At 40.4% G+C, this 25,976-nt stretch overlaps 1 protein-coding gene across 1 annotated transcript in view; it reads right to left on the reverse strand.

The window, feature by feature from the left end:
- BTC (betacellulin) overlaps nucleotides 1-25,254 on the reverse strand; it is a 45,160-nt gene extending 19,906 nt beyond the window's left edge. Inside the window, exon 1 of the mRNA XM_027599169.1 lies at nucleotides 24,904-25,254. Within this exon, the coding sequence (XP_027454970.1) occupies nucleotides 24,904-24,967 (64 nt within the window). The 5' untranslated portion in view covers nucleotides 24,968-25,254. The remainder of the gene's footprint in view (nucleotides 1-24,903) is intronic.
- Nucleotides 25,255-25,976: the final 722 nt, after the last annotated feature.

The raw sequence follows: 25,976 nt of genomic DNA on the forward strand, positions 1-25,976 counted from the left end.
ATGAGCTAATCTAAGAAATTTGACCCTGACTAAACATTAGATAATATTAAGGAACTGTTACAGATAATTTGAAGTGTCATAATCATACTGTGGTTCAGGTTAAAAAACAGAGTCCATATGTCTTAAAGATATAAATTTAAATACTTATTAATGAAATTAATGTCTCCAAGATCTACTTTAAAATAATCCAACAAGGGGAGATGGGTGCAAGATGCTGAGAGACACTTACAGATGCAACAAGATTGGCCACACATTGATAATTATTGAAGCTGGGTGGTGGCTATACTGAGCTTTATTATGCTCTTCTCTCCACTTTCATATATATATTTAAATGTCTGTAATAAGATGTTGAAGAGGGCAGGAGAAGGTAAGGGAGGGCAGATGGGGAGAGATGAGATGGCTTGGGAGTTAGCTAGCCCTGAGTTCATGATCTGTTTTTGCCACTTTACAGTCATGTACCTTGGGCCAATTTCATAACCTCTCAATTTCCTCATTGGCAAAGTGGAGATAATTATTATCTCTTCTTCAGAGCATTGCTGTGAGGATTCAATTAGGTAAGTATACAAAACAACACAGTGGTGGCATGTAATCAATGCTCACTTAAATTACTCATTATTATGTAACTGGCAGGAATCGAGTAACTTGCCCACTGGGTATACTGACATTTATCCATCTAGCCAATGGTTTCTAAACTATGCGTGTCCTCTAATTCAACTCAGTTCAACAAACATCCATGAGCATCCAGAAACACACAGGTGGATAGGACAGCCTCTACCTTCAAAGTGCTTCAAAGCTAGTAAGACAGGCAATCAGCTAACCAATTAACCATAACAGGAAGTGAGACTTTTGTGCCAGAAGCAATAGGATCTGGCAAGTTCAAAGGCCAAAAGAGTTTTCAAAAAGAATCTTTCAATATAGAGACTCTTTTCTAGCTATCTAATTAGGAAAGTTTCAAAAAAAAAACAAGGTGGTAACTAGCATTGGAAACAGTGAATAGAAATAGAAACTCAAATCCACGGGTGATGGGTAAATTAGCACTATTTTACTGGAGGCCAATTTAGTACTGTATGTGCTAAAAGCAAAAAAAAAAAATGTTCAAATGCTTCAATGCAGTCATTTCATTTCTAGTAATTATTCCGAAGGAAATAATCCAAGATACATTAAAAAGGTTTAGCTGCAAAAATTCTCTACATGACATGGGTTATAAAAAATTGGAAATTCCCTAAATATCTAACAAGATCGAGTTGATTAAATACATGGAACTATTTTTATGCAATAAAATACTATTCAGGCATAATTCAAACAGTAATAGAACATTTTGATATATTCCTAAGAAAGATAGGCTATAGAATAATAATGCAGTGTGATCCGTGTGTTTGTCTGCATCTGTGTGTGATAAGTGTAAAATATGTCCAGATAGATAGATAAGCAAAAGGGTGGGTAAGTAAGTAGATCGAGAGTTGCTCACATTGGTTAGGAGACTTTTTTCTTAATTTTCCTTATTTGCACTTTCTAATTTTCTAGTAGCATATTTTATTTGTTGCAACAATAAAAAAAATGGAGTGTCTCCCCAGTTGAAAAACACACACACACAATTTGGCCACCAAATTTCTAGATTTTTCATATCTTTTATCCCAATACCTGCCACCCTCCTTTCACACTTATAACAAACCAGAAACATATAATCATTTAGGGCTTTCCAAGCATGCTGATTATATATTTACTCATCTTTGTAATCCTGATAACTAACACAGAACGCAAATATTGAAAGAATGAACAAAACAATCTATAAAACAACAAAACAACTTTCAGATTAAGAAAATCCCAGTATCCGTTTCTAGTGGAAAATCTCAATCAATTTCTTTATTATTATAAAATAGGTTTAATTCATTTTTAAATTCCCATAACATGAGCTTTCTCCATGGGCAGAATCAGGAGGCCTTAATTCTGGAGTTAATCTGTTCTAATGGTGGGAATTTTACAAAATGCTCTAAATCTTACAAGAGTTTCAACATCCACAAACTGGGGATGGCAATATTCCTTCTAGAGGTTATTGTAAAAATAAAATTAAGTAACATAAGAAAAGGCACGTGGCTTGGCACCTAGTACACAATTTTTAGTCCACTCACACTCCTGTCACTTATAATTTAACCCATCGTTCTCTACTTCCACTTAAAAGAGGGAGCCCTGCTTCCACTGAAACCCTGCCCAGGGCCTTCAAGCATTCTGGCAGCCTGGGGCCTGTGCCCCGACTCTCTTCTGCTACGACTCACTCCACATGCTGGCATCAACTGAAGAAGGGATGCCATTGGGGAGAGGTCTGGACAGGACTCTTAGGGAGCAGGCACTCTCAGGCAAACCAAGCAGCAAGCACAAGGCACTGGGGTAGCCTGTGCTATTCTACCCCCACCCACAAACTTCAGGTTATAGTCACAAGCTGAGGGCCATGAACCAAACCCACCTGAAGAACCATTTTCTTGATCTGCATAGTTTTAAAAATTGAATCATGACAGTTCATCTTAAACCCGGATTTTTCTGCTTCTACGGAAAAAGCAGAAGGTCTGGCAACACAGGTGTGAAATACCTTCTCAGCAACAGCTGGGCAAGGCTAAGCAGCAGGTGACCCCCTTTAATGCCACAGACTCCATCAGTCTTGCTGCGCTCATTTACTCTAACTGCCTAGACCCTGACAGGCATTTCAGTTTGTGATCTGTGCGAAGTGACTCAGGAATCACAGAAATGCTCACAAAACCATTTACTCAATACTGAAGGCGGCTTCAAAGAGGAAAGGCATTCCTGTTCCATTCATAATTCAACAAATATTTACTGAGTACCATGACACAAGGCACTGAAGGTTCAAAGATAACAGATATTATCGCTGACCTTAAGGAGCTCACATTCTGGTAAGGAAGGTAGACACACAAATCTTTAAGGTGTAGTGTAGTAAGGATAACAACAGAGGTGACACAGGATGGAGAATCAAATCTACCTAGCTGCAGACTTGATAGAGAAGGTGAGCATTGTGGGGAGTTTTTAATGAGGAAGAAATGATTTTTTTAAAACATCAATTAATAACTTCTAGAAGATAAAAATTGTGTAAGCAAGATAACATAATCATTGATGTTATTTGTTTCAGCAGTAGACAAAATTTATATGGTAATAATAATGTAAATACTGATAATTTAAATTATTATATCAAAAATTATCATAAAATCAGGACCAGTAATTAGCCCACATACACCATGTGGAGAAACTGTGGTGATTTATCAGTATCTATATGGTGTTTTGAGCATCACCCCTATAGTGATATACTGAAATTAGGAGGGTAGAGAAACTCAATAGGTAAAAATTAAACTTGCCAGTTCAACAAATAGTATTACAAGCAAGTGATTTAGCAAGATGGAGGTAAATACAGAAGAAACACTTAAAAGAGTCAGAAATGGTTGCTTCTAGGAGATGGAGAGGAAGGAAGCCGTGGTGCCAAGATCTGCTCTTTGTTGTTATAAACCTTTTAGTCCTGTTGGATTTTTAAAAATCTATGTATATTTATTACTTTATTAAAAATGAAATTAATTTTTATGAAAAGAGTAAATAAAGTTGTAACTAGCCAAGGCATTCTAAACAGAAGGGACAGCTTGTAAAAGGACACAGTATAAGTAATACAACCTGTCTGGTTTGTCTGGTGGGTGGGTGGGGTTTGTGAGGGAGAGGAGGCTGGGGGGGCAAATAAATGTGACCATCTTAACTACTTTGGATTCTGTTAGGCACCTAATTTGGGGTCATTGAAAAGCTCTAAGTGAGAAATAACATAATCTTTTTGTTTGTTTGTTGTGTGTGTGTTTGTTTGAGAAGGTTGCTTGAACACCGGTATAGGTGATTCAGACACACCTAAACCTAGGTGGTGGCACTGGGTATGGAGAAGAAGAAATGAACATGAGGGATATTCACAAAGTAAAATATAAAAGACTTGGTGGCTGGTGGGATAGAGTGGGAAGTGAGAAAAAAAAGAAGTCTAGAACGACCCCAGGGTTTGGGACTTGAGCGGCTGGCTGGACTGTGGTACCAATCACAGATATATGGGACACCAGAAGACAAACATTAGGGAGAAATACTAGTGGCGTAAGAAGTATGCAAATGATTTCAGGTTACTCTTCAAAGATGTCCAACTGAGAAAGGGAGGGGAAAGATTAGTGAATAGATAAAGAAAAAAAGGGAGTTGTTTTTGTTTTTAATGTGAGAGAAAATTGATAGAAAGAAGCAAAGGTATAGGAAAGAGGCAAAGGATGGGCTACCAGTAGAGGCAGAAAAGGTTACAAGTGTAGCCTGGAAGGCAGGGCCTCTTCTGCAAGGTACCATCCTTTGCAGTCAAAGTTAGTAATTTTGCAAATATCACTTTATTTTCAGTACATGAAAGGTCTTTAGAAAATAAGAGCTTAAAGGTATTTTACATTCTATACATCTCACCTCATTGTTCAAAGGAATCCAAGTTCTGGCTTAAAATGAATGCAAAACATCCAGAGGTTTCTCAACTTTCATACTATTGACATTTGGGCCTGGATAATTCCGTGGCATGGGAGGCTGTGCATCACAGAATAATGATTAGCCATGGCTTTTGCCCTCCAAATGCCGATAATGTCCTACCCCACCTCTCCCCCTACTTCTGAGTTGTCACAATCAAAAATATCTCCCACCATTGCCAAATATCCCTGAAAGGAAAACGGACCTGGTTGAGAACCATTGCAGTTCTCTCCAACCTGTTTTAATATTTTTTGTCCAAAATATAGCTTTCATTTTGAAAGTGTTGCTTTAATGTAAATCAATCACACAGCCTCAAAGGCTCAAATTTTGACTTCTTAAAAAATTTCTTTGGGAAAGTTTCATTATCTTGTGGAAAGATCATCGAACTCAGTCATTAATTCACTGTGTGACCTTGAGCTAATAATCTATCCTGACCTTTTTCATCAAGAAAAATTAGAATCATAGGTTTCCTGCCCCTCCCATAATCTGGTTTATGAATATCAAAAGAAATAATACAGTAAAAGAATTTGTTAAAAAAACATATTATTAAAATAGTCATTATCTTTATCAGAGAAAGTATGGATTATACTTTAGAGAAAATGAAAGAAAATATGGTACTTAGATGTGGAAAACATAATAAGATTTTCATTCATAAGAGTCACAAATTTTATTAGTAAGAACCTTAGAGGAATTAAAATATCCTACCAACCAACTCTCAACTTCCCTGAAATCATCCACTGGGAGAGTTCTTTAGCCTGCCTGTACAATTTCAGTACCTAGTTTTCACTCTCTTCTAGGGCATTCCATTTCAGTGAGATCTTTCATCCATTCTTTCAATTGCAGCCGTTCATTCATTCAAAGAGATTATTAAGCATTTATTTCTAAAGCTCTATAAATGCTTCTTTACATTAAGCTGGTTTTTTCCTTCCCATAATTTTATTCTGTTCATTGGAATCACCTGGACTAAATCTAATATCTCTTTCCCATGACAGGTTCTCATTTATTTGAAGCCAGCTATCAAATCTTCCTGAAAGGATTCCTCTTCTTCAGGCTGAACATCCTGGTTCCTTCAACCACATTTTACTTGTCATCATCAAGACCCTCATAATCCTTGCCATGGCCCCTTAAATGTACGGTCAAACCAAGGTGCCGTTTCACACGGTCTGGCAAAGACAGACTAGAATGGGGCTCTCGTCCCCCACATTGTAGGCACCATATTTCTGTTAATGCAGTCCCATAGCACATCAGCCATTTTTGGTTGTCTGATTAAATACTGGGTTTTTAGTCTGTTTACAATTAAAGGAAACTCCTATATCTCTTGTACTACTGGGAAGCAGTGTATCGATGGGTTTATTCTTTTCTTTTTTGTTGTGGCTCTGTTTTGTTTCACTTTTGTTTTTTACCTAAAAAAAATGATTCTAGACTTTTTAAAGGTCCCTTTAAAAATTGTATTAGATTTCACCTATCAGTCAAATATTTCACAATCTTTTCGTTTTCTTACTCTTTCATTTAACCTACTTCACGTGACCTGCAGAGTTTCTGAAAGATGCATTAAAGCAATAAAAAACAAAATAAAACAAAAATAATGTTAGATTAGTTGTGTTTGCTAAGTGATGGGAAATTGAGTCTCTATTGCTGGTGCTAGTTTTTAAATATCAACTGTACTCATAAAACTAAAGACAAAAAAGAAAAGAAACCCAATTCTACTTTCATGAGTCAAAGCTCCATTTATGAGATGCTCAAATTAAAAATTACAGAATTTATTAAAAGTATTATCCCTGTCAGCCAGCATGGAGAATGAAGTCATTGGGAACAATATAAGCATTGAAAGAGAGCCAGCCTGACAAGGAGCATGACCCACTGTCTCATAGTTAACTGCTAAATGCTGAGGTAAGTTGTACACCAGCTGGGTCAACTATTTAAAAAGATCAAATGTGACCAACTTAAACAGTTATGTATGTTGTATTTGCCTCATCTCTGAGCTGAATTTTCCATTTTTACAGCCAAGTGTATTTTATATTTTAAAAATAAATATAACATTGTCAAAAAATAACCATTCATCTGTGTTATGATGACTTAGGACATCTTCTTGGATATCCTAACTTCTACTTGTATCTACCAAATCCAGTGATTTCTTCTATTGTATCAATCTCATTTTAGGATTTGAACCACACTCCATGTCCCATTAGAAAATATAACCGTAAATCAAAGGAAAATTTATTAATCTATGAATATAAGCAGAACTTGGAAGAATATCTCATAGTCAAATCCCTAAAATTCTATTTCTATTAGAAGAAAGGAGTAAGATTAGTGGGAAAAAGATAAACTGGGAGTCAAATGGCACCAGATTTGAATCCTGGATGTACTTTCTAATCACTAGCTTTATGATTATAAGTCACTCAACATTGAACTTCAGGCTCCCCATCTGTAAAATGAGGCCCATAATAAGTAAGTTACATGGTAGAGCTCTAGTTATGTGCTTTAAAAAAGAGAAAAAATAAATTATGAATTATTAACCTTGGTAATGCCTGGCACAGGGTAGCAACACAATAGCAAAAATAAAAGAGTTGAAGTAAAAAAGGATTCAAATTCTTCTGGTAAAACAGTAGATGATCATTCTCCTAAGTGGATATTTCTACATTTATGTTGTGATTTGATCCCTGTGGAAAATATGGCTATGAAACAAGGTACAAAAGATAAATACATATACATACACATACCACATTCCTACAGTGTGGTTATATGTATGTACTTAGTGAGGCAGAACAATGTGTTGGCCTCTCCACATGCTGTTTCTCTCCAGCATTTTTAAAAGACATTTGAGGTGAATGCACCTCAGTTGATGAAGAGAAATACGACATCTTGTATGGTTCTTTGTATTCTCAGGACAGTTCTACCGGGGGACTCAGCATACTGTGTATGTCTGACAGGGTTACTGAGTCAGTGGTTTGGTTAAGTGATTCAATGATACAAACACAGTAGATAAAATCAGATCTTGGATGGTGCTAACAACCAAGGAGATTATAAATTACATCTCTAATTTTAGAAAAACAAAGTTAATAAAGTTTTTAAAGTTTTAATCAACATTCAGAGTAAAAACTATAAGGATCTGGGACATTTTTTCATTGTAGCTTCATTGTCAAGAAGAAAAACAGAATCCTAGACTCCAAATGGTTGAAAGACCTAAACGTGAGATAGGAGTCCATCAAAATCCTAAAGGAGAACACAGGTAGCAACCTCTTCGACCTCAGCCGCAACAACTTCTTCCTAGAAACATCACCAAAGGCACGGGAAGCCAGGGCAAAAATGAACTTTTGGGATTTCATCAAGATAAAAAGCTTTTGCACAGCAAAAGAAACAGTCCACAAAACCAAAAGACAACCGACAGAATGGGAGAAAATATTTGCAAATGACATATCAGATAAAGGGCTAGTATCCAAAATCTATAAAAACTTATCAAACTCAACACCCAAAGAACAAATAATCCAATCAAGAAATGGGCAGAAAACATGAACAGACATTTTTCCAAAGAAGACATCCAAATGGCCAACAGGCACATGAAAAAGTGCTCAACATCGCTCAGCATCAGGGAAATCCAAATCAAAACCTCAATGAGATACCACCTCACATCGGTCAGAATGGCTAAAATTAACAAGTCAGGGAACGACAGATGTTGGCGGAGATGTGGAGAAAGGGGAACCCTCCTACACTGTTGGTGGGAATGCAAGCTGGTGCAACCCCTCTGGAAAACAGTATGGAGGTTCCTCAAACAGTTGAAATTAGAGCTACCATTCGATCCAGCAATTGCACTACTGGGTATTTACCCCAAAGATACAAATGTAGGGACCCGAAGGGGTACGTGCACCCCAATGTTTATAGCAGCAATGTCCGCAATAGCCAAACTGTGGAAAGAGCCAAGATGTCCATCGACAGATGAATGGATAAAGAAGATGTGGTATATATACACAATGGAATATTATGCAGCCATCAAAAGGAATGAGATCTTGCCATTTGCAACGACGTGGATGGAACTGGAGGGTGTTATGCTTAGTGAAATAAGTCAATCAGAGAAAGACATGTATCATATGACCTCACTGATATGAGGAATTCTTAATCTCAGGAACAAACTGAGGGTTGCTGGAGTGGTCGGGGGTGGGAAGGATGGGGCGGCTGGGTGATAGACATTGGGGAGGGTATGTGCTACGGTGAGCGCTGTGAATTGTGCAAGACTGTTGAATCACAGATCTGTACTTCTGAAACAAATAACACAACATATTTTAAGAAAAAAGAAAAAGAAGAAGATAGCAGGAGAGGAAGAATGAAGGGGAGTAAGTCAGAGAGGGAGACGAACCAGGAGAGATGATGGATTCTGAAAAACAAACTGAGGGTTCTAGAGGGGAGGAGGGTAGGGGGATGGGTTAGCCTGGTGATGGGTATTAAAGAGGGCACATTCTGCATGGAGCACTGGGTGTTATGCACAAACAATGAATCATGGAACACTACACCAAAACAAATGATGTAATATATGGTGATTAACATAACAATAAAAAATTTAAAAGAAAAAAGAAGAAAAACAGAATCCTGAGTATGCATACTATACAGAGAGCATTTTCTAAGTCCAAAATGAGACTACATCTACCATGTTGAAGGGGCGCCTGAGTGGCTCAGTTGGTTATGCATCTGGCTCTTGATTTCAGCTCAGGTCATGATCTCAGGGTCATGAGATCAAGCCCCAAGTTGGCTCTGCACACAGCTCAGAGTCTACTTAAGATTCTCTCTGTCTCCCTCTGCCCCTCCCCCCCTGCTTCTGCAGGCACGCAAGAGCGTTCCCTCTCTCTTTCTCGTTCTCTCTCAAAATAAAAGAAAAAAGAAAAACTAACATGAAGTTGAAAAAAGTATTAGGGAATGGAATGATGTTTATCATTGTGGGCTTGTGTTTGAGATAAAAACTAAAACAGGTGAAGTTTGACATTAGCATTCTCTTCCATCTATTTTTGTTGACTCCTTTTCCATTTTTTTCATTGTTGTTTTGCCCTCCTATAAACCAATATTTTTGTATTGCCTTGACATTCCCCCAAATAGGAGATAACTTTTAAATATAATTTCCTTTCCAAATGCATTTGCTTTCAAAGCAGATGTGCAAGGAGAGAAATAACTCAAATACTCTAAATTCAAGTGCTTCAACCTGGGTCTTCTAGAAAGCAGAACCTGAGATATATATGAAGGGATTATCACTTTATTTGGGAGGTACAAGCTCTGGGGTCACAAGAATGAGGAAGAAAAAAAGAAATGAAGCAAAGAAGAAGACAAAGCAATGCAATGTGTGTACCCATCACACAGATGCAGCTCCAAAGTGCACCACAAAGAGACACCAAACTTTGCTCAGACCACATGTTCACTCATACATAAGCTATATAAAGCATTTTAAAAACCAAAAAAAAACTTCATCTTGAAGTAGTTCATGGAAGAAAGAATGAAGGAGAAATATGTCTGCCCCAATCACTTTCATCACCCATTTTCTGGACAAAATTCCATGTAATGGGTACTAATGGCCTCAATCTCTGGCCCTTTGCTGAATGAGAGGCCAGAACTCATGCCCTGGACATGGTGTTATCCAAGTCCAAAACAAGGGGCAACCCAGTATGGGTAGGGAGCTAAATAGTGACAAAGGAAATAGTCAAAGGGGTCTTCAGAGGGGCTTATTTTTTGTGCCCTGGCCCAATGAGCATTTGAGGCATCAAGACATCTCATGGATAGCCATGTTCTAAGACAAAGAAGGACTTTTCCAAGGTCTCTCAAATCACATCACCTGGAAAACTGCCTACACTATCAAACTCAAAGACAGGCTTCTGGATTTTCAGGGCTAGGAAGAGATAGAGACAGGACAGAAAAAAATAAGGGAGTCTTCATAGTTTATGTTCATTCAAAATCAGGAAAGTAACATATGAACTCTTTCCTCTTCCCATGTAAAATTTTATCCCAAAAGGTAGAAACAGTATCTTGGTGTTTAAGAAAGGCTAAGAATGATGGATAACACTTTTTTTTTTAACTTATAAAAGTACTCCACAATCTTATATTTTTAAAGCCCAGAGAGGGAAGTAATTTAACCACCTGTCATACATAAACTAACTCATATATCTGAAAACTGTCAACACTACAATAATGCCTTTGCCAGTAAATCAACCTCTTTTTTTTTTCTCACCATGACCATTATTAAATCTGTGACAACAATGACTAAATTGAATGGAAAGCCCATAATAACCTAGAGCTAGTTTCTTAGAAATCATCGGTTGTCAAAACTTGACTTTTTGATTCCCATTCCTTTATGATAAGACCATTCCAGACAGTCAGACATTATAATACTTTAAATGAAAAGCTCTGGGCTCACTGAATTTCCATAATAGTTCATAGAGAGGAGGAGAAAGGAACCAAGCAAAAGAACAATTTGTTATCAGGAAGGATTATCCGATTGCAAAATGAGGAGAAAATGTGGAGTTGGCCCCTGGATTTAGTGATAACACAGTCTCTGACCCATGAGGAAACAGTCATCAAACTTTAATAATGATAAGGGAAAGAACATAGAATTTAAGAGTAGATGCTTACCCAACCTGAAAAAGCCCCAGAATTTAGGCTCTTAAAATGAGCTAGGGAAAGCCAATCCAACTTAACATTAATCCATTATTATCTTTATCAACAAAACTATTTGCAGAGACCAGAAGTAGAAAGAAAGATGAGGCAGTATTATTTTAAGTGTCAGGTATATAGGAAATAGATTCTATTGGAATCCCAAAAAAGAGCAATGTGTTGAGCTGGAGAATCCATAAGGAAAAGTTTCACAGAGGTTGGAAACAAAACTGGATCAAAGGCAATGACACAGAAATGAGCCTAGTGTGTTTGGAAGATACTGAATAAAGCTGTCCAGCTGGAGTGAAGAATTATACAGAGTATTAAGAACAAGGGCCTTCTTGATGTGTGTGGTGTGACTGAAATAATTCAATTGATTTTCCTGTGTTACCTATGAAAATAAGACACATTGAGACATGGTCACACCACGTATTTCCAGTTGAAACTCTGCAATGTCTTTCAGCACATCCGAAAGACAGAGTCCCAATAAAGAATCTGACTGGTCTTGAAAACCACTTAAGAAGTATTTAACAGCGGTGAATACGGTTGAGTAGAAATTACTAAGAGAGAACAGGATGCATTTCCTTTGTCATGCTTCTGCAAAGGCAAATGGGAAGTGTAGCTTATTATTCTTAGGTGTAGTTTTGCCTCGCATCTAAATCACACATTCAATCACTCATCTTACCCTCCATTTCAGGAAAATTGTCACGTATCTAAAAGTGATTAGAGAATTTTCTCATAGAAGTTTTCTGTCAAAGAAGGACAATGTTGAAAATGTGTCTCCTGAAATAATCAATAATCACATTTGAAACTTTTGTTAATATCATTTATCAATTATAGTTATGCCAGGGTTTTTCCCAATTCATAATTGAATCCCCATGATAAGTTATTATCCCAATAAATGGTAAAATATAAGGCCAAACCTGAGCCTGGGGCGTGGGATTGGTACTAAATTCCAAGATATCCTATTATCACATCATATGAGGAATATGTAATATCCACATGACATCATTGGTGATGTTAACCTTGATATCTCATTCATGAGAAGACAAGGTCACTGAATACAGTTTAAGAAGGAAAAAACCTCAAATTCCTTTTCCCTCAAAATTCTTCACCACTGGTTCACAAGGTTTCAAATGTCCTGCCTCTTCTTTTCTTCCCAGAGAAATCAGCTGACAGTGTCTTAATTTGAAACCCCATCTTCCAAACTCCAAAGCATTCTCAAATGGCAGTAACATCGTGCTGTGTTTGTAGAGACACAAGGACCCTTGGTGGTCATTTGGCACACCTCCTATCTAACTCAAGAATCCCTTACACAACTTCCACAAGTGCCACCAGACTATAAACATGTCCAGGCATGGGAAGCTCACCACATCCCAAGCTGCTGATTCCATTTTTTTCAAAGCTCTACTTGGGAGAAAATTAAGGTGAGAGCTGCCTTCCTGGAATTTTAGTTTTAATCCAATCTGTGCCTTCTGAACTACACGGAGGAAACCTTTGTTGAGACAACTTTTCAATGATTTGAAGTTGGCTCTCTCATAAACCAAAATTTTCTCTTTTCTAGCCACCACTCCAACTTTTATCCTCTCAGTTGTGTGTGTGTGTATGTGTGTGTGTGTGTGTCTTCTTCAGTTACCACCAATGTCTTGTCTCTGGCTTTTTAAGAACACCAGCGATTTCCCCATAGCTCACCCACCAGTGACCTCTTCCTGAACCTCAGCCTCCTCCCTCTGCAGTATTTGATATGGTTGCCTTTCCCAAATCTTCCATCTAAAATCCACCCCCATTCTCAGCTTCCTGACTTGTCCTTCCCTCTTCGTTCAACTCTGACAGCTCTTTTACCAACTCCCACACCACATATGTGGTCGCCACCAACACTCTACTCTCAACCTTCTTTTTTTTCCAAATGTTTTTATTGTAATAAAACACACATGACACAAAATTTCCTATCTTAACCATCTTTAAATGCTCAGTTCAGTAGTATTAAGCACATTCATACCGTTGTACAACCATCTCCACCATCCATCTCTAGAATTCTTCATCTTGCAAAACTGAAACACTGCACCCACTAAACAGTAACTCCCCACTCCCTCCTCTCCCAGCCCCTGGCAAACACCATTCTACTTTCTATCTCTATGATTTTGCCTTTGTATTCTTTTTTTTAAAGATTTTTTTTTTTTTTTATTTGAGACAGAGAGAATGAGAGAGAGAGAGAGCACATGAGAGGGGGGAGGGTCAGAGGGAGAAGCAGACTCTCCGCCGAGCATGGACCCCGATGCAGGACTCGATCCAGGGACTCCTGGATCATGACCTGAGCCGAAGGCAGTCGCTTAACCAACTGAGCCACCCAGGCGCCCGGTATTCTTTTTCATAATGCCATTCCATGTCACAAAACACCCATGGTCTCAGCATTTAAATAAATATTTACTTAGAAATTGTCACTAGGCCCTGTGGTAGATTCTAAAATTACAATCAGCTAAATGATTACTTTCTATTTTCAGCCCTATTTTCTAACCAGGTGATTGTCCAAACTGGCTAGTCATTAAGACCTCCTGTAGGATCTTTTTTGTACTAAACTTTTTATTTTGTAATAATTTAAGATTTATAAAACAGTTGCAAAATACAGAGCATTCCTATACCCTCCTCACCCACTTTTCTTTCCTCTAATGTCACCATCTTACATTACCATGGCACAGTTACCAAAACGGAGAACCAACATTTGTACATTACTAAATGTACCAATTGAGTTTAGTTAACTAAACTCAAGACTTCATTCTAACTCCACCAATTTTCCATTAATATGCTTTCTCTGGGTCAGGATTTCTAGTCTCCTCTGGTCTGTGATGGGTTCTCAGTCTTTCCTTGTTGGTTTTTTGTGGGTTTTTTTTTTTATGATTTCATTGACAAATTTGATGTGTACTAGTCAGGTATTTTATAGAATGTCCTTCAATTTTGGGTTTGTCTGATATTTTTATAATGATTGGACTGGGGTTATGGGTTTTAGAAGCAAATTCTACAGAAGAGATGTGTTCCCCTCATCACATTACATGAGGGATGCATGACATCTACATGACATCATTGGTGACGTTGAACTTGGCCACTTAGTGAAGGTAGTGTGTGCCAGATTTTTGCACTGTAAAGTTACCATTTTCTTTTTGCTGTTCATGCTCTATTCTTTGGAAACCAGCCTACACTCAAAAGGACCTCCTACATGGGATAGTATCTACATATATTATTTGCAATTACTCTGTAAGGAAAATTTATTTTTTCTCCTGGAAGGTCTTTAAAAATTTAGATTCAGGGGGACATCTCAGTTAGACTTTAGTAGGTCTGGGGAGAGGCCTGATAATTTGTACTTTTTACATTTCTTGGGAGAGCAATCAGATTTGGGGTCCACTGCTCTAATTCGAAGTCAACTTCCATATTTCCCAATGCTCATAAGACATTTGAATGTCTCAAAAGCATTTTACATTCCCACCAAAAGAAAAAAGCAGCTTTCTTTCACATCCGGCCCCGTAAATTCGTTTTGTCTCTCAGGTTAGTGGTCTTGGAGACAGTTTTCATTCCTCTTTCCCCTTTCCTCTCTACACATGACTTGTCATTATATCCCACAAAATCTTACTTAGAAGCATTTATGGGATTTATTTCTTTCTCTCCATTGCCTGGTCCAGACTTTCTAGGCTACTTCCTAGCCTAGAACAGCTGCTTTCTCTTTACTTGCTCTTATTCGTCCCTCCTCATCTGATCCATTCTGCACATAAAAATTAATCTTAAAACCACTGTATTCCCTGAGGTGCCTGGGTGGCTCAGTTGATTAAGCGGCGGACTCTTGATTTTGGCTCAATCAAGAGTGTGAGGTCGAGCGAGCCCCCCGTCAGGTTCTGTGCTGGTTGTAGAGCCTGCTTAAGATTCTCTCTCCTTCTCCCTCTGCCCTTCCTCCCTTCCACCCCCTGCTCTCTCTAAAAAAGCAAAAGAAAACAAGCCACTGCGTTCCCTGTATTAATCCCCTATTGGAAATATTACAATAGCTACCCATTATCCATTATTATTACACTCCCAAGAAGGAGGCCCTGTGACATGAGTTAGGGACAAAATGATGTCTTTAGTGTTAGAGAATGGAGCTGTCATAGAAGAGGGGTGGCGGGGTGGGGGGGAGTCAGTGAGAATAAAGTTCATTAAATTCGTTCCCTTCTGTTTTTCTCTGTGGTCGAGAGTTAATTCTCTTGAATTTGTCCTCGTGGATTAGTCTCTTTCTCCAAATGCAATTGTTCCTCTAAGATGGGCCTGGAGCTACCTCATGATTATGAGCCACCCCCAGCCTTGGAAAGCCTAGCAGTACATGGTTAGGAGCCATGAAGCAAACCACTCAGGTCAGCCTGTAATCTTAACTTAAGCAAGGTGAGGCCAGCTCTTCACCAAGCTACAGGGCATGCAGTAAAATGGAATCTGGATATTTCCCCAGTATTCAAACAAGTTCCACAGGTAGGAGACCACATAACATTTTAAAATAAAGTCTTAACCTATAACTAAATGCCTGAATTTGTCTAAATTACAAAATGTCCTGGCTCTAATTCCTAGGAAATCCTGTGAAGATGGCACTGCATCAAGAATTCAGGATCCTGACTAATGTTCTCATTCTGGAAACCAGGTCCTTACCCAGTCAATATTTCCCTCGATACCACACAAAATTAACTCTTTGTTCTAGGCATGTGGGCCTGCTCACTCTCTGCTACACACACAAGGAAAAGGTCATTATTAATTTGTCCACCTTCTAATTTTTCTCCCATTGTTTCCTCTACCACCCTCATGGAAAAACTAACTCAAGTCCCTATTTCCCTGATGATTTTTTTTTCCCAATCACTCCAGCCCATAACAAATTCTCCTTCTGAGGTCATATTTAGTTTTTACTAGTAATTTAAACTGAGGTATTCAACTACTATACAATGTTTCATTTCTGATAAACATTTTTGCCCAGTATAATGCAAACTCTTTTTGGAAAGACAATGACATACTTAGACAATTCTCCTTAATGTTAAGCACAGTATTAGACACACTTTATAATAGTATTAGACACGCTTTAAAATAGCAAACAAATTGAGATATATCTTCCTTATTATTGCATGTTTTAGAAATAAAGACTACTTTCCAACAGCCCACCCCCAACACTATGCCATGGGAAAGAGAGTCTTGTGTTTGGATAAGTTCATGTTTTGCTGGTGGTGACCGTCAATACCTAAATTTCAGGAGCAAATCTCATTCTATCAGGTCAGCCTACTCAGTAAAACCAGTCACAGCTGCCATCTAAGTGAACAACTGCCTAAAATAAGTCATTTTTGCAAATTCAGAGACATTAAAGATGGAATATAAAGTGTTATTGGGAAACATGAGGATTCTTTGTTTTTTATTATGGAAGCTAGTGTGTGTGTGTGTGTGTGTGTGTGTGTGTGTGTGTGTGTATGTGTGTACGCGTGCACAAAGTTTACATCATGATCTTTGTGACTGACTGTGAGAAGCGACTGGTCTAGGAGGACTCCTGTGCTATGGGCATTCAGATTTGTTTACTGAGCAAATGTTTATTGGCACTTACTATGTACAAGCACTGTCCTAGGCCCTGGAAATATAGCTGTAAATAAATCAGACGAAAATCTCTGCCATCATGGAACTTATATTCTAATGGAACTGTTAAAAGCACTATTGAAAGCATGGTTCTGATGGAGCAGATTTCTACTTTTTTCCCTTTGCTTCCAGTGGTGAATATTAAAGCAATTTCCTTTGATCAAAGCATAAACACCAGCACTCCAACTGGCATAAAGAATGCAATCATTCTGTTTCTCCTTTTTAGTCAATACCTATGAAATAATTTTAAATTATCTACATATTCACAAAGGTGAGAATATTAATAATACATTGAACATTTAGTAGCCAATTATCTTGTTAAAATCTTTTCCTGAATTATCTCATTTTATCCTCAAAACAATCCTATATTCCTAGATGATAGGCATTATTATTGATACCATTCTCTAGATGAGACGGTGCAGCACAAGGAGATTAAATAACTTTCTCAATGTTACAAGACAATAGTATGGAACAACAACATTTATGCACTGCTGTCTACTCTTTATAATCTGGAAAAAAACCATTATTTTGTCATAAGAAAACTCTCTAAAAACAATTTCTGTTTATTTTTCCATTTTTCTGATTTTTAGAAACAAATTTTGACAGTGTGCCATCATTCATTTTTCTGTAATGACAGATTTATTTTTTTAATTAAGATAATTATTTGTTTAATTCAAATAAGTGAGATAACCCCATTTTGATGAGATTGTCTAAAATATTAAAATTATCTCCTAAATATTTTATTTTTCTCTGCTAGTGCAGGCTGACTTTTGTGTCTGGTCCTAACCTTAAGATGCTGGGTTTGGGTGTCAATGCCAGGCAAGTGCTGTAGAGCTTTTCAGTGCATAAAACTAGGATCAAAATTGGCAGATGAAGAAGATTCTATAGAGACATTTTTAGAAAGCAGATATGCATTTTGCTTTTGCAGGGTTATTTTTTACATTTGTTCCTTTCTAACAAAACCAGTCAAATAGAACTCTTTTGAGAATTTTTATCCATTTCCTTTTTCATAACTAGTGGGAGCAGGAATTTGAGAAATAAAGGCAAAATAAAGTTTTTCTATCAATTGATAGACCCTGGTTACATTAAGGAAGTACCCAGAATCAAAATATCCACAATTTTAAAAATATACTGATCATAATTAATGATTTCTTCTGTACTTCCTTGTTACTTATTATAATAGCTCATGTTTATCCAGAACATACTATGTTCCAGGCACATTCTAAGTGCTTGGTGTTGTAATTAATCTAGTCCATATAATAGCCTTGGTTATATTACTGTTGGCTTTTATAGATGAAGAAACTGAGGCCGAGGGGTTTAAACGATTTGCTCAAGATCAAGGAGTTAGTTAGTAAGTCATAGGACCAGGGGGGTCATGCCTAGATATAGCCTAGCTCAGAGTCTAGGACTCTTGACCACAGCATCATACCACCTCAGGATATGCTCTTCTTAGCCATTCTCAGTCATAGGCCTGTGGGTCCTCTCAGGACCATCATTCCACCAACTGTTCACTATTGGCTGGGATGGCCTGTGCCTACGATATAAGTAGGCAGGTTTCCTGGCTGGGATAAAGAGCCAGGAATCCAAGAACCTGAGGCATATCCAGAGCTGGGGATGCCATAAATATATAGGTCGGCATCAAGGAAAGCAAAGCTGGTAGGAACAGCTAGTATGAACTTCAATGTTTTTTCGATAAATCAGAAGAACTGGGTCCCTCTTCAATGCAATGATATGTCATTGCACTGCACTTCAGTGACCCATCTCCTCTTGTCTACCTCATTCAGCAACATGTATTTATCTACTATGATCCAGGCTCTATTACCTCATCTTCAGAGTTCATGCTCCTAAAGCCAGAACCTTAGACCAGTTACTTAATGCCTTTGTGTTTCATGTTCCCCTATATAAATGGGAATGATAATGATGTATAGCTTGTGTGTTAGATGGATTGTGTCATATGGATACAATGAGTTACTAGGTTCTTAGAACAGTGCCTGGCGTGCATATGACATAACTGCTCTTATTATTTTGGGTGTGAAGATCAAATGAGATAATGATATGAAAATGCTTTTCCAACTGTAAAGGTCCCCCAAATGTAAGAGGTTATGTGGAGATTCCACAGCAAAGGTCAAGCAGGCATCTGCTTGTGTCATCAGCAACATGTGTGTCAGTCACCCTAGGAGACGGGACCAGTCAAATGTCAGTAACGCAGAATGACATCTCAGTGGGAATGTGGTCATGAAGAAGTCAAGTCTACATCTCCTAAAGGTGCCTCATTCAGCCCCCATGACAATTTCTTGACCTTTGTACTAGGCTTCCAGGAGTAAGAGGCAGAGGCAAGCTGTCTTCTTTTTCTCTGGAAAGACCTGGACCGTGTGACTCACCCCTAGGCAGGGGGCATGGGTCTGTGCATCACGTGCTTCAGTTTAACCGTCAAGAAATCCAGACCATTGATTGCTATGAGATATTGACATATAATGTTAGATTAGTTAGGGATTCCTCAACACTAACAAGTCAGACCACAGTCAGCCTCCACAGCCAATCTGTCTCAACTTCTATAGGATCCACCACAGGTTTTTATTCCATTTAATACTGAATAGAAACCGTGAACATGGCAACTTGGTTACTCCCAGCTAATGAAACGTGTGTGTATTAGAAAAAGTTATAATCATCAATAAGGAGAACATATGATGTAATGAGCACTGGGTATTATATAAGACTGATGAATCACTGACTTCTACCTCTGAAACTAATAATATATTATATGTTAATTAATTGTATTTAAATACAAAAATAAAAATTAAAAAGAAAAGAAAGAAGAATGGCTGAAAAAAAAAGAAAAAGTTATAATCAAACAAGTCAGCAAATTACCTCACACCTCATAGAATTCAAAGGGCATTTCTTAATGACCCATTGGAGAATGCCCTGAATCCAATACCATTCCTGCCACCATTTAAACACTTCTTTTAAAAGCCCCTATTCTGACTGATTGCTTCTGACTTCGAAGCAAACACTGAGAGACAAAGAGTAGTCTGAATCTCCCATACAGAATGTAAGAAACAGAAGTAATTAAACTACTTGCAAAACAAAAGTCCTTTGGTGAAAGGTTCTCCAGCATCGCTGGAAGCAAGTTCCAAGTAAAAAAAAAAAGATGAAGAAGCAGGTCTCTCTACATCTCTGAATTGTGTGCATGTTTTGCCAACAAGAAGTAGAACTGTTTTCTTTACTGAATCTGCTGGTTTTTTTAATGGCTAGACATTGTCACAAACTTGCATTCATTCAGTTAGTTAACTAATATGTTTTGGGCTCCTACTATGTGCCAAGCACTCTTTATGCATCCCCCACCCTAAAAGTAAATAAGTAAATAAGTAAAAAAGTAAATAAGTAAATAAATGAATGAATGAAGCCATGACTTTGCAATGGAGGAAATGTTATATTAATAACTCATCTTGTTATACTATCAACTCAAGCACTTTTAAATAAAAAAGGTTGAACACAAACACTGTTATACTTCAGTGATACTTTTGGTCACCGTTTTGGAATCAGTGCCTATACTCTCCAGGTCAGGTAAATAACATACTACATATCCTCAAAAAAAAAATGTAAAGAATGAGTAAAAGTACTTCGTGGCTATTGGAATTGACCTTGCTGATAATCAAAGTAGGTTATTGCTTAAGTGATCTGAATTAAGATTAAATACCCCCTCTCTCTCCAACCATCTAAAATATACCCTATCATTTCTTTAAATTTTAACAATTAAAGATTCATTTAAGCTATTGGGAGTCCTTCTTCAACATACAAATCTGCCTGGGAAAGCTAGCTGTTATTAGCGTTACAAAGCATACCCATTTCAATCAGGTTGCTCTCCTCTTACAGTTTACTTTGGTGCCCTCCTAACCCTGACCCCACCCCCCCAAGATTCTTTGTGGATCCAGGGGTCCGTCATGGTAATTTTGGAAGGGTATCAGGATCATGGTCTAGGCCTAACTGCATGCAGCCTGTATTCTGGCTTGTCTGGACCCTCCTGGAAAGATGCTAATCCTAATGGAGGGTTTACGAGCATGGTTCATGGTTCAGAGAGGTGATTCAAGGTACAGCGTGATGCCTGTCTCTCTGACTGTCCCCCCGACTGTCTTCCTCATTACACTCGTGTCTATGTCCTGGCATGAGCTGACTACAATAAAAGGGTGAGAAGAAACAAGATGAGGTTCTTGCACTGGGCTCTCTGAGGACTTGAGGAGTACCCGGGTATTGGGGTGAGCAGTGTCTGCAGAGACCCTGGGACAGACAGACATAGGGACTCTCTGTCCTCAGGGCCTTTGACTTCAGCACAGACGTGGGCACACCAAAGCATCAGCAGGGGCACCTTCAGTTGGACATAACAAAGCATGTTTGTAAGTGGTGGGATCTTCCAGAATTATTTGGGAATTTCCACACAGCAACTGAGAATGGAGCAATAGCAAAAATCAATTTGTAACAGCTGTTTATGTGCAAAACCTGGGATTGTGAAGAGGAAAAAACCACTCCTAATGCTCTTCTAAGCCAGAAGTATAACTGAAGAGGCAAAGCCTAAAATCTTGCAGCATTTGGGGTTTCAGTTACTTCATTTGTACAATGGGAATTTTACTTGCTGACACCTACCTGCTTGGTAACTTGGAAACTAGATACACAGCATGAGCACACTCATATTCTCAGGCAGAACTTAAACCCACTCACAAATATTAATGTTTTAGATTTTAATGAGGAGGGGAACTTATTTTTAGTCTTAAAACTCGCTCATTTTCTAAAAGGTAGCACTTTTTTACCTTTTTCACTGGTTATGATTTCCGTTTTAGTTTTTATACAGCAACTGGATGAGAGGGAGAAATAAAAAAACAGAATAAAAAAAAAGATAATCTGATTTCTTTGAGATGAAAAAAGATACTTTAAGCAATGTTATTGCCTTTTTTAAAGATTTATTTACTTTTGTTTTAAGATTTTATTTATTCATTAGAGAGAGAGAGCATGATTAGGGGGAGATGCCGAGGGAGCGGGAGAAGTAGACTCCCCACTGAGCAGGGAGCCCGATGAGGGGCTCGATGCAGGGCTTGATCCCAGGACCCTGGGATCATGACCTGAGCCAAAGGCAGACGCTTAACAGACTGAGCCACCCAGGTGCACCTAAAGAGAGAGAGAGAGAGAACAGGCAAGTGTGCAGGAGCTGGGGGAGGGGCAGAGGGAGAGAGAATCTCAAGCAGACTCCCTGCTGAGCCTGGAACCAGAGGCAGGGCTTGATCCCACAACCATGAGATCATGACCTGAGCTGAAATCAAGAGTTGGATGCCTAATCAGCTGAGCCACCCAGGGGCCCCAAAGTTATTGCCTCTTTACCATATTTCTCAAAGAAATAAGAATCTACGGTTTTCTCTGTTATGATCAAGTTTGCATGAAACAAAGATCCCATCACAAAGTAAATGAAAGGTACATAGTGTTGTACAAACGTTTCTGTTAAATTTCCCAGTGGAAATGTTAGTTAAAGATGAATACAATGTCAAGTTGCTAAGGACCTTAGGCTCATCTAAAGCAGCTCCTTCATTTTACAAAGGAGAAAAACAATGTCCAGAAACTTGTCATTTATGGACATCTGAGAGTCACGGAATGGCAGAGCGGGAACCAGGTCTCCTGTGTGCCCCATGCCTGTTCTCAAGGCACTCCCCTACCCCTCCCCCATCACACACACACACACACACACACACACACACACAGTGCATCACACAGTGCATTGCTCACATTTTCTTCGAAAAGTAAACAACATTTAACATGTGATTTAAATTAGCAATGGGACTGAAAAGTCAAGCGTGTGAGAGAAATCGAAACACTTTATGGGACTACTGATGCCAACAAATTACATCCTTTGGAATTTTGCCTGCAGTGGAGCTTTTAGGGGATCTGGAGACTGAATTCAGTTCCCTAAGCCAAACATTCAACAGGACAGTTGCACCATCAGGTTACCTTGAGTGTAATGGCAGCACTGGATTAGAGTTTTGTCTTTTCATTTCTGTCTCGTGACAAGTTTTGAGAAAAAAATAATAAAGCACTACATGCTAGTAAAGGGGGAAGAATGTCTATCAACCTGGAATAATCACTTCTACCATGACATTTCTGCTGGCACAATGCCCTAATCTAGGCCTTAATTAGTTCTTAGTACCTGGGTTATACCTGAGACAATCAGGTCTTCTGGCCCCTCGCTCTGTCCCCTTGCCCCACACTGCAACCCTCTATCATTGGCCTCTCCTGCCTATTTCAAATCCTATCCAGGCATCAAGACACCCACTCATGTCCTTCATGCAGCTTTTCCCACTGTTCCATCCCTCCCTGGCGAGCTAGCCCTTCTCTGGTTTTATGGATGTTTCTCTTATTGTTTCATATTGGTTAGTCTTGCATTCCCAAATTCAGAATAACATCTTTTTTAAAAAAAAATTATTTATTTGAGAGAGAGAGAGAACACGAGTGGAAGGGAGAGGCAGAAGCAGACTCATCGTTGGGCAGGGAGCCCGACACAGGGCTCCATCCCAGGACCCCCAAGGTCATGACCTGAGCCAAAGGCAGATGCTTAACTGACTGAGACACCCAGGTGCCCCTCAGCGTAACATCTTTCAGGCAGGACTCATGCCTAGGAATCTCTTCAGCCCTCTTCCCACCCCTTTCCCCATATACTCTAACATCTTGCTGACTATAGCAGATTTTCAGTCAATACTTTGTTGGAAAATCCAGACAAGGTGGAGGGAGAAAATGCCTACTTCATCCAAGTAATGCTGCCCAAAGCGTCAGCACTGTTGCTGGACCTAACTCTCTCTGCCCATTGCTCTTCCTCAGACTCCACATGATGCCCCTACTACATTGTCACTCACTTCTTCCTCTGCTGGGTTTCTTAAATCAGCCCCGTCTCTCTAACCGTGGCCCTAAGTCAGATCCACTCACTTCCAGCCAAGGTCATGACACACTTTTTTAGCCACCTCTCCTACTCCAAGGACCGTAGCCAAATGAAAGTGTCCCCACCACGTGAGAAATCCAGCCTTCCCCAGGCTTGAAGGCAGAGGTGATGTCATGGAGACACTGAAGCTGTGGAGACTCCCCTCCCCCCACTTTAGTGCCTCAAGCCCAGGTGTCCCTACCCCTGAGCCCAGCTAAGACTACAGAATATTGCTGCCCCCTCCCTCTACTTCCCTCAAAATGACCATGGTGCAGAGGGGACGTCTTGATGTAGCAGGACTTTCCCACCTACATGCCTTCCTTGGTCCCTTCCCACATCCAACTGCAAGAACTTTCCCCCGGCACCTGCGTTCCAGAGCTCTCTGCCAAGGCTGCCTCCCAAGGAAGTGAGGGGAGCCTCTAGCGGATCCAGGCATCCCGCTCCTCCAGTCCTACCACTCTTCCCTCAGGCCCGGACCGCACCCAGCGCTCCTGAACTGAACAGCCCAAGTTTAATTTTTGTCAATGAAGAAAAGTTTTCCCTCCCCCATTTCATCTTAAAATAAGGACTAATAGATTCCAAGTAAAACATCTCTGCATTGCTTAGGTAGTGCCCTCGGTAAAACATGCCATTTCCCTTTCCCTATCAGCAGCCGGGGTCTAAGGTCTCAGAAGTTGTCTTCTCTCCTCCTCCACTCCCTCACCACTGCCCTGACAAGGGCCGGGGGTCTTAATCCACTCCCAGCCCTCCAGGAGTCGTCCCCCTATCTCTCTCACACACCCAGGGCGCACACACACCCTGCAAATTGCTCTCCACCGTGCTCGGCCCTCCCAGGCCGCATCTTAAGCCAGGGCGTTCCCTCCCTTCTGCCTCCCCGGAGCTGTCCTCCGCCCAGTGACCCCTGCTCCTTCCTCAGTGGGCTCCGCTCCCACGCCTCTCACTCGCCGGCACCTGCGCCAGCAGCGGGGCCGCGGGAACCCTTCCACCCTCGGGCAGCCGCAACAGGTGCAGCCCCAGGTGCCAAGCGCCGAAACCTTAACCTCGCGCTCGCCCCGGGGTCAGAGCGCTCCGCCCGGCCCTAACAGCCCCCAGCGCGCCCGGGGAGTCCAGATGACCGCGCGGATCAGGGTTCGCCCTCCCTGCCACTCCACCGCAGACTTTCCTCCTGGGGCTCCTGTGCCCGGCGCGCCACTTACCCAGGGCGAGGGCCAGGAGCAGTGGCAGGGAGCCGGCGCCGCTGCCCGGGGCGGCCCGGTCCATCAACCCCACGCTGCGGGGCCGGGCAAGCCCCTGGACGAGTCTCCCGCCTCCTCCTGCGCCCCTTCCCGGGCCACGGGCGCCCGAGGGCGGGCCTGGAAACTACTCTCTCGGGCCAGCAGGAAATGAAACTACTTCTCAGGCTGGCACCCGGGCCCCTGGGCAGGCAACACCCCGGGCGGGCGGGCGGCAGGCTCCGGTAGTGTGGCCGGGAGGAGGGAGCCTCCTATTTATCCTCGCTCTTTCTGCACACACCCCAGCAGCGAGGCGCGGGACTCGGTGGTGGTAACCTCCACGCTGTTCCCACCCAAATTGCCCCACACCCACACCCACACTCGAGGACGTATTCGGGCTGCCCTCTGGCCAGCTCACCCACTCCCCCTGCTGGGTCGCACCTGACTCTCGGTTTCCCTCCCCTTTGGGGAGTAAGCCAGGTAGGTGGGGAGCGGAGGGAATGCCCGCGGTGGGGTGGTTCAAGTGCTGGGCGGGCGGGCAGTGCTTGGAGAAGCGGGCTCTGAGCTCCTCTAAGCTCCTGCAACGCACCGAGAGAGCATCAGAGCCCCACGCGTGCCCTGAAGTCTAGCTTCCCTTATTTCAACCAACTGTTGGTGTCCCCGAGGGACCAGAGCCAACGTTCAGTGTGGTTAACCTTAGGCATTTGACAATTTACAAGCCTTTCCTTTACATATATAATTTGTTGAATATCTGGGAGTTTGGCTCACCAAGAGCTACATTAGAAATTTCATTTTCTTATGTATCCGTTTACTCCTGGATTCATTGCATTCTCCTTTATTTCAAAAATTCATGTACTGCGTTGGATCTATAAAAATAAGGAGAAGGCTTTTTGCCTGTGGCTTGCCAAGCACTCTCTCTACTTCATCACACCTCCTTTTTACGGAGAGGTGGGACCCCAGGGTTTTGCACCAAGCATTTTCTGGAACACAAAGGCACCCCCACAGCTTTCAAAGACAAGAAGCAACACCCAATGTTACCTTATGTGATTAATATGTTT

Source organism: Zalophus californianus, chromosome 2, assembly GCF_009762305.2.
Source record: "Zalophus californianus isolate mZalCal1 chromosome 2, mZalCal1.pri.v2, whole genome shotgun sequence".
In the NCBI taxonomy this organism is placed as follows: domain Eukaryota; kingdom Metazoa; phylum Chordata; class Mammalia; order Carnivora; family Otariidae; genus Zalophus; species Zalophus californianus.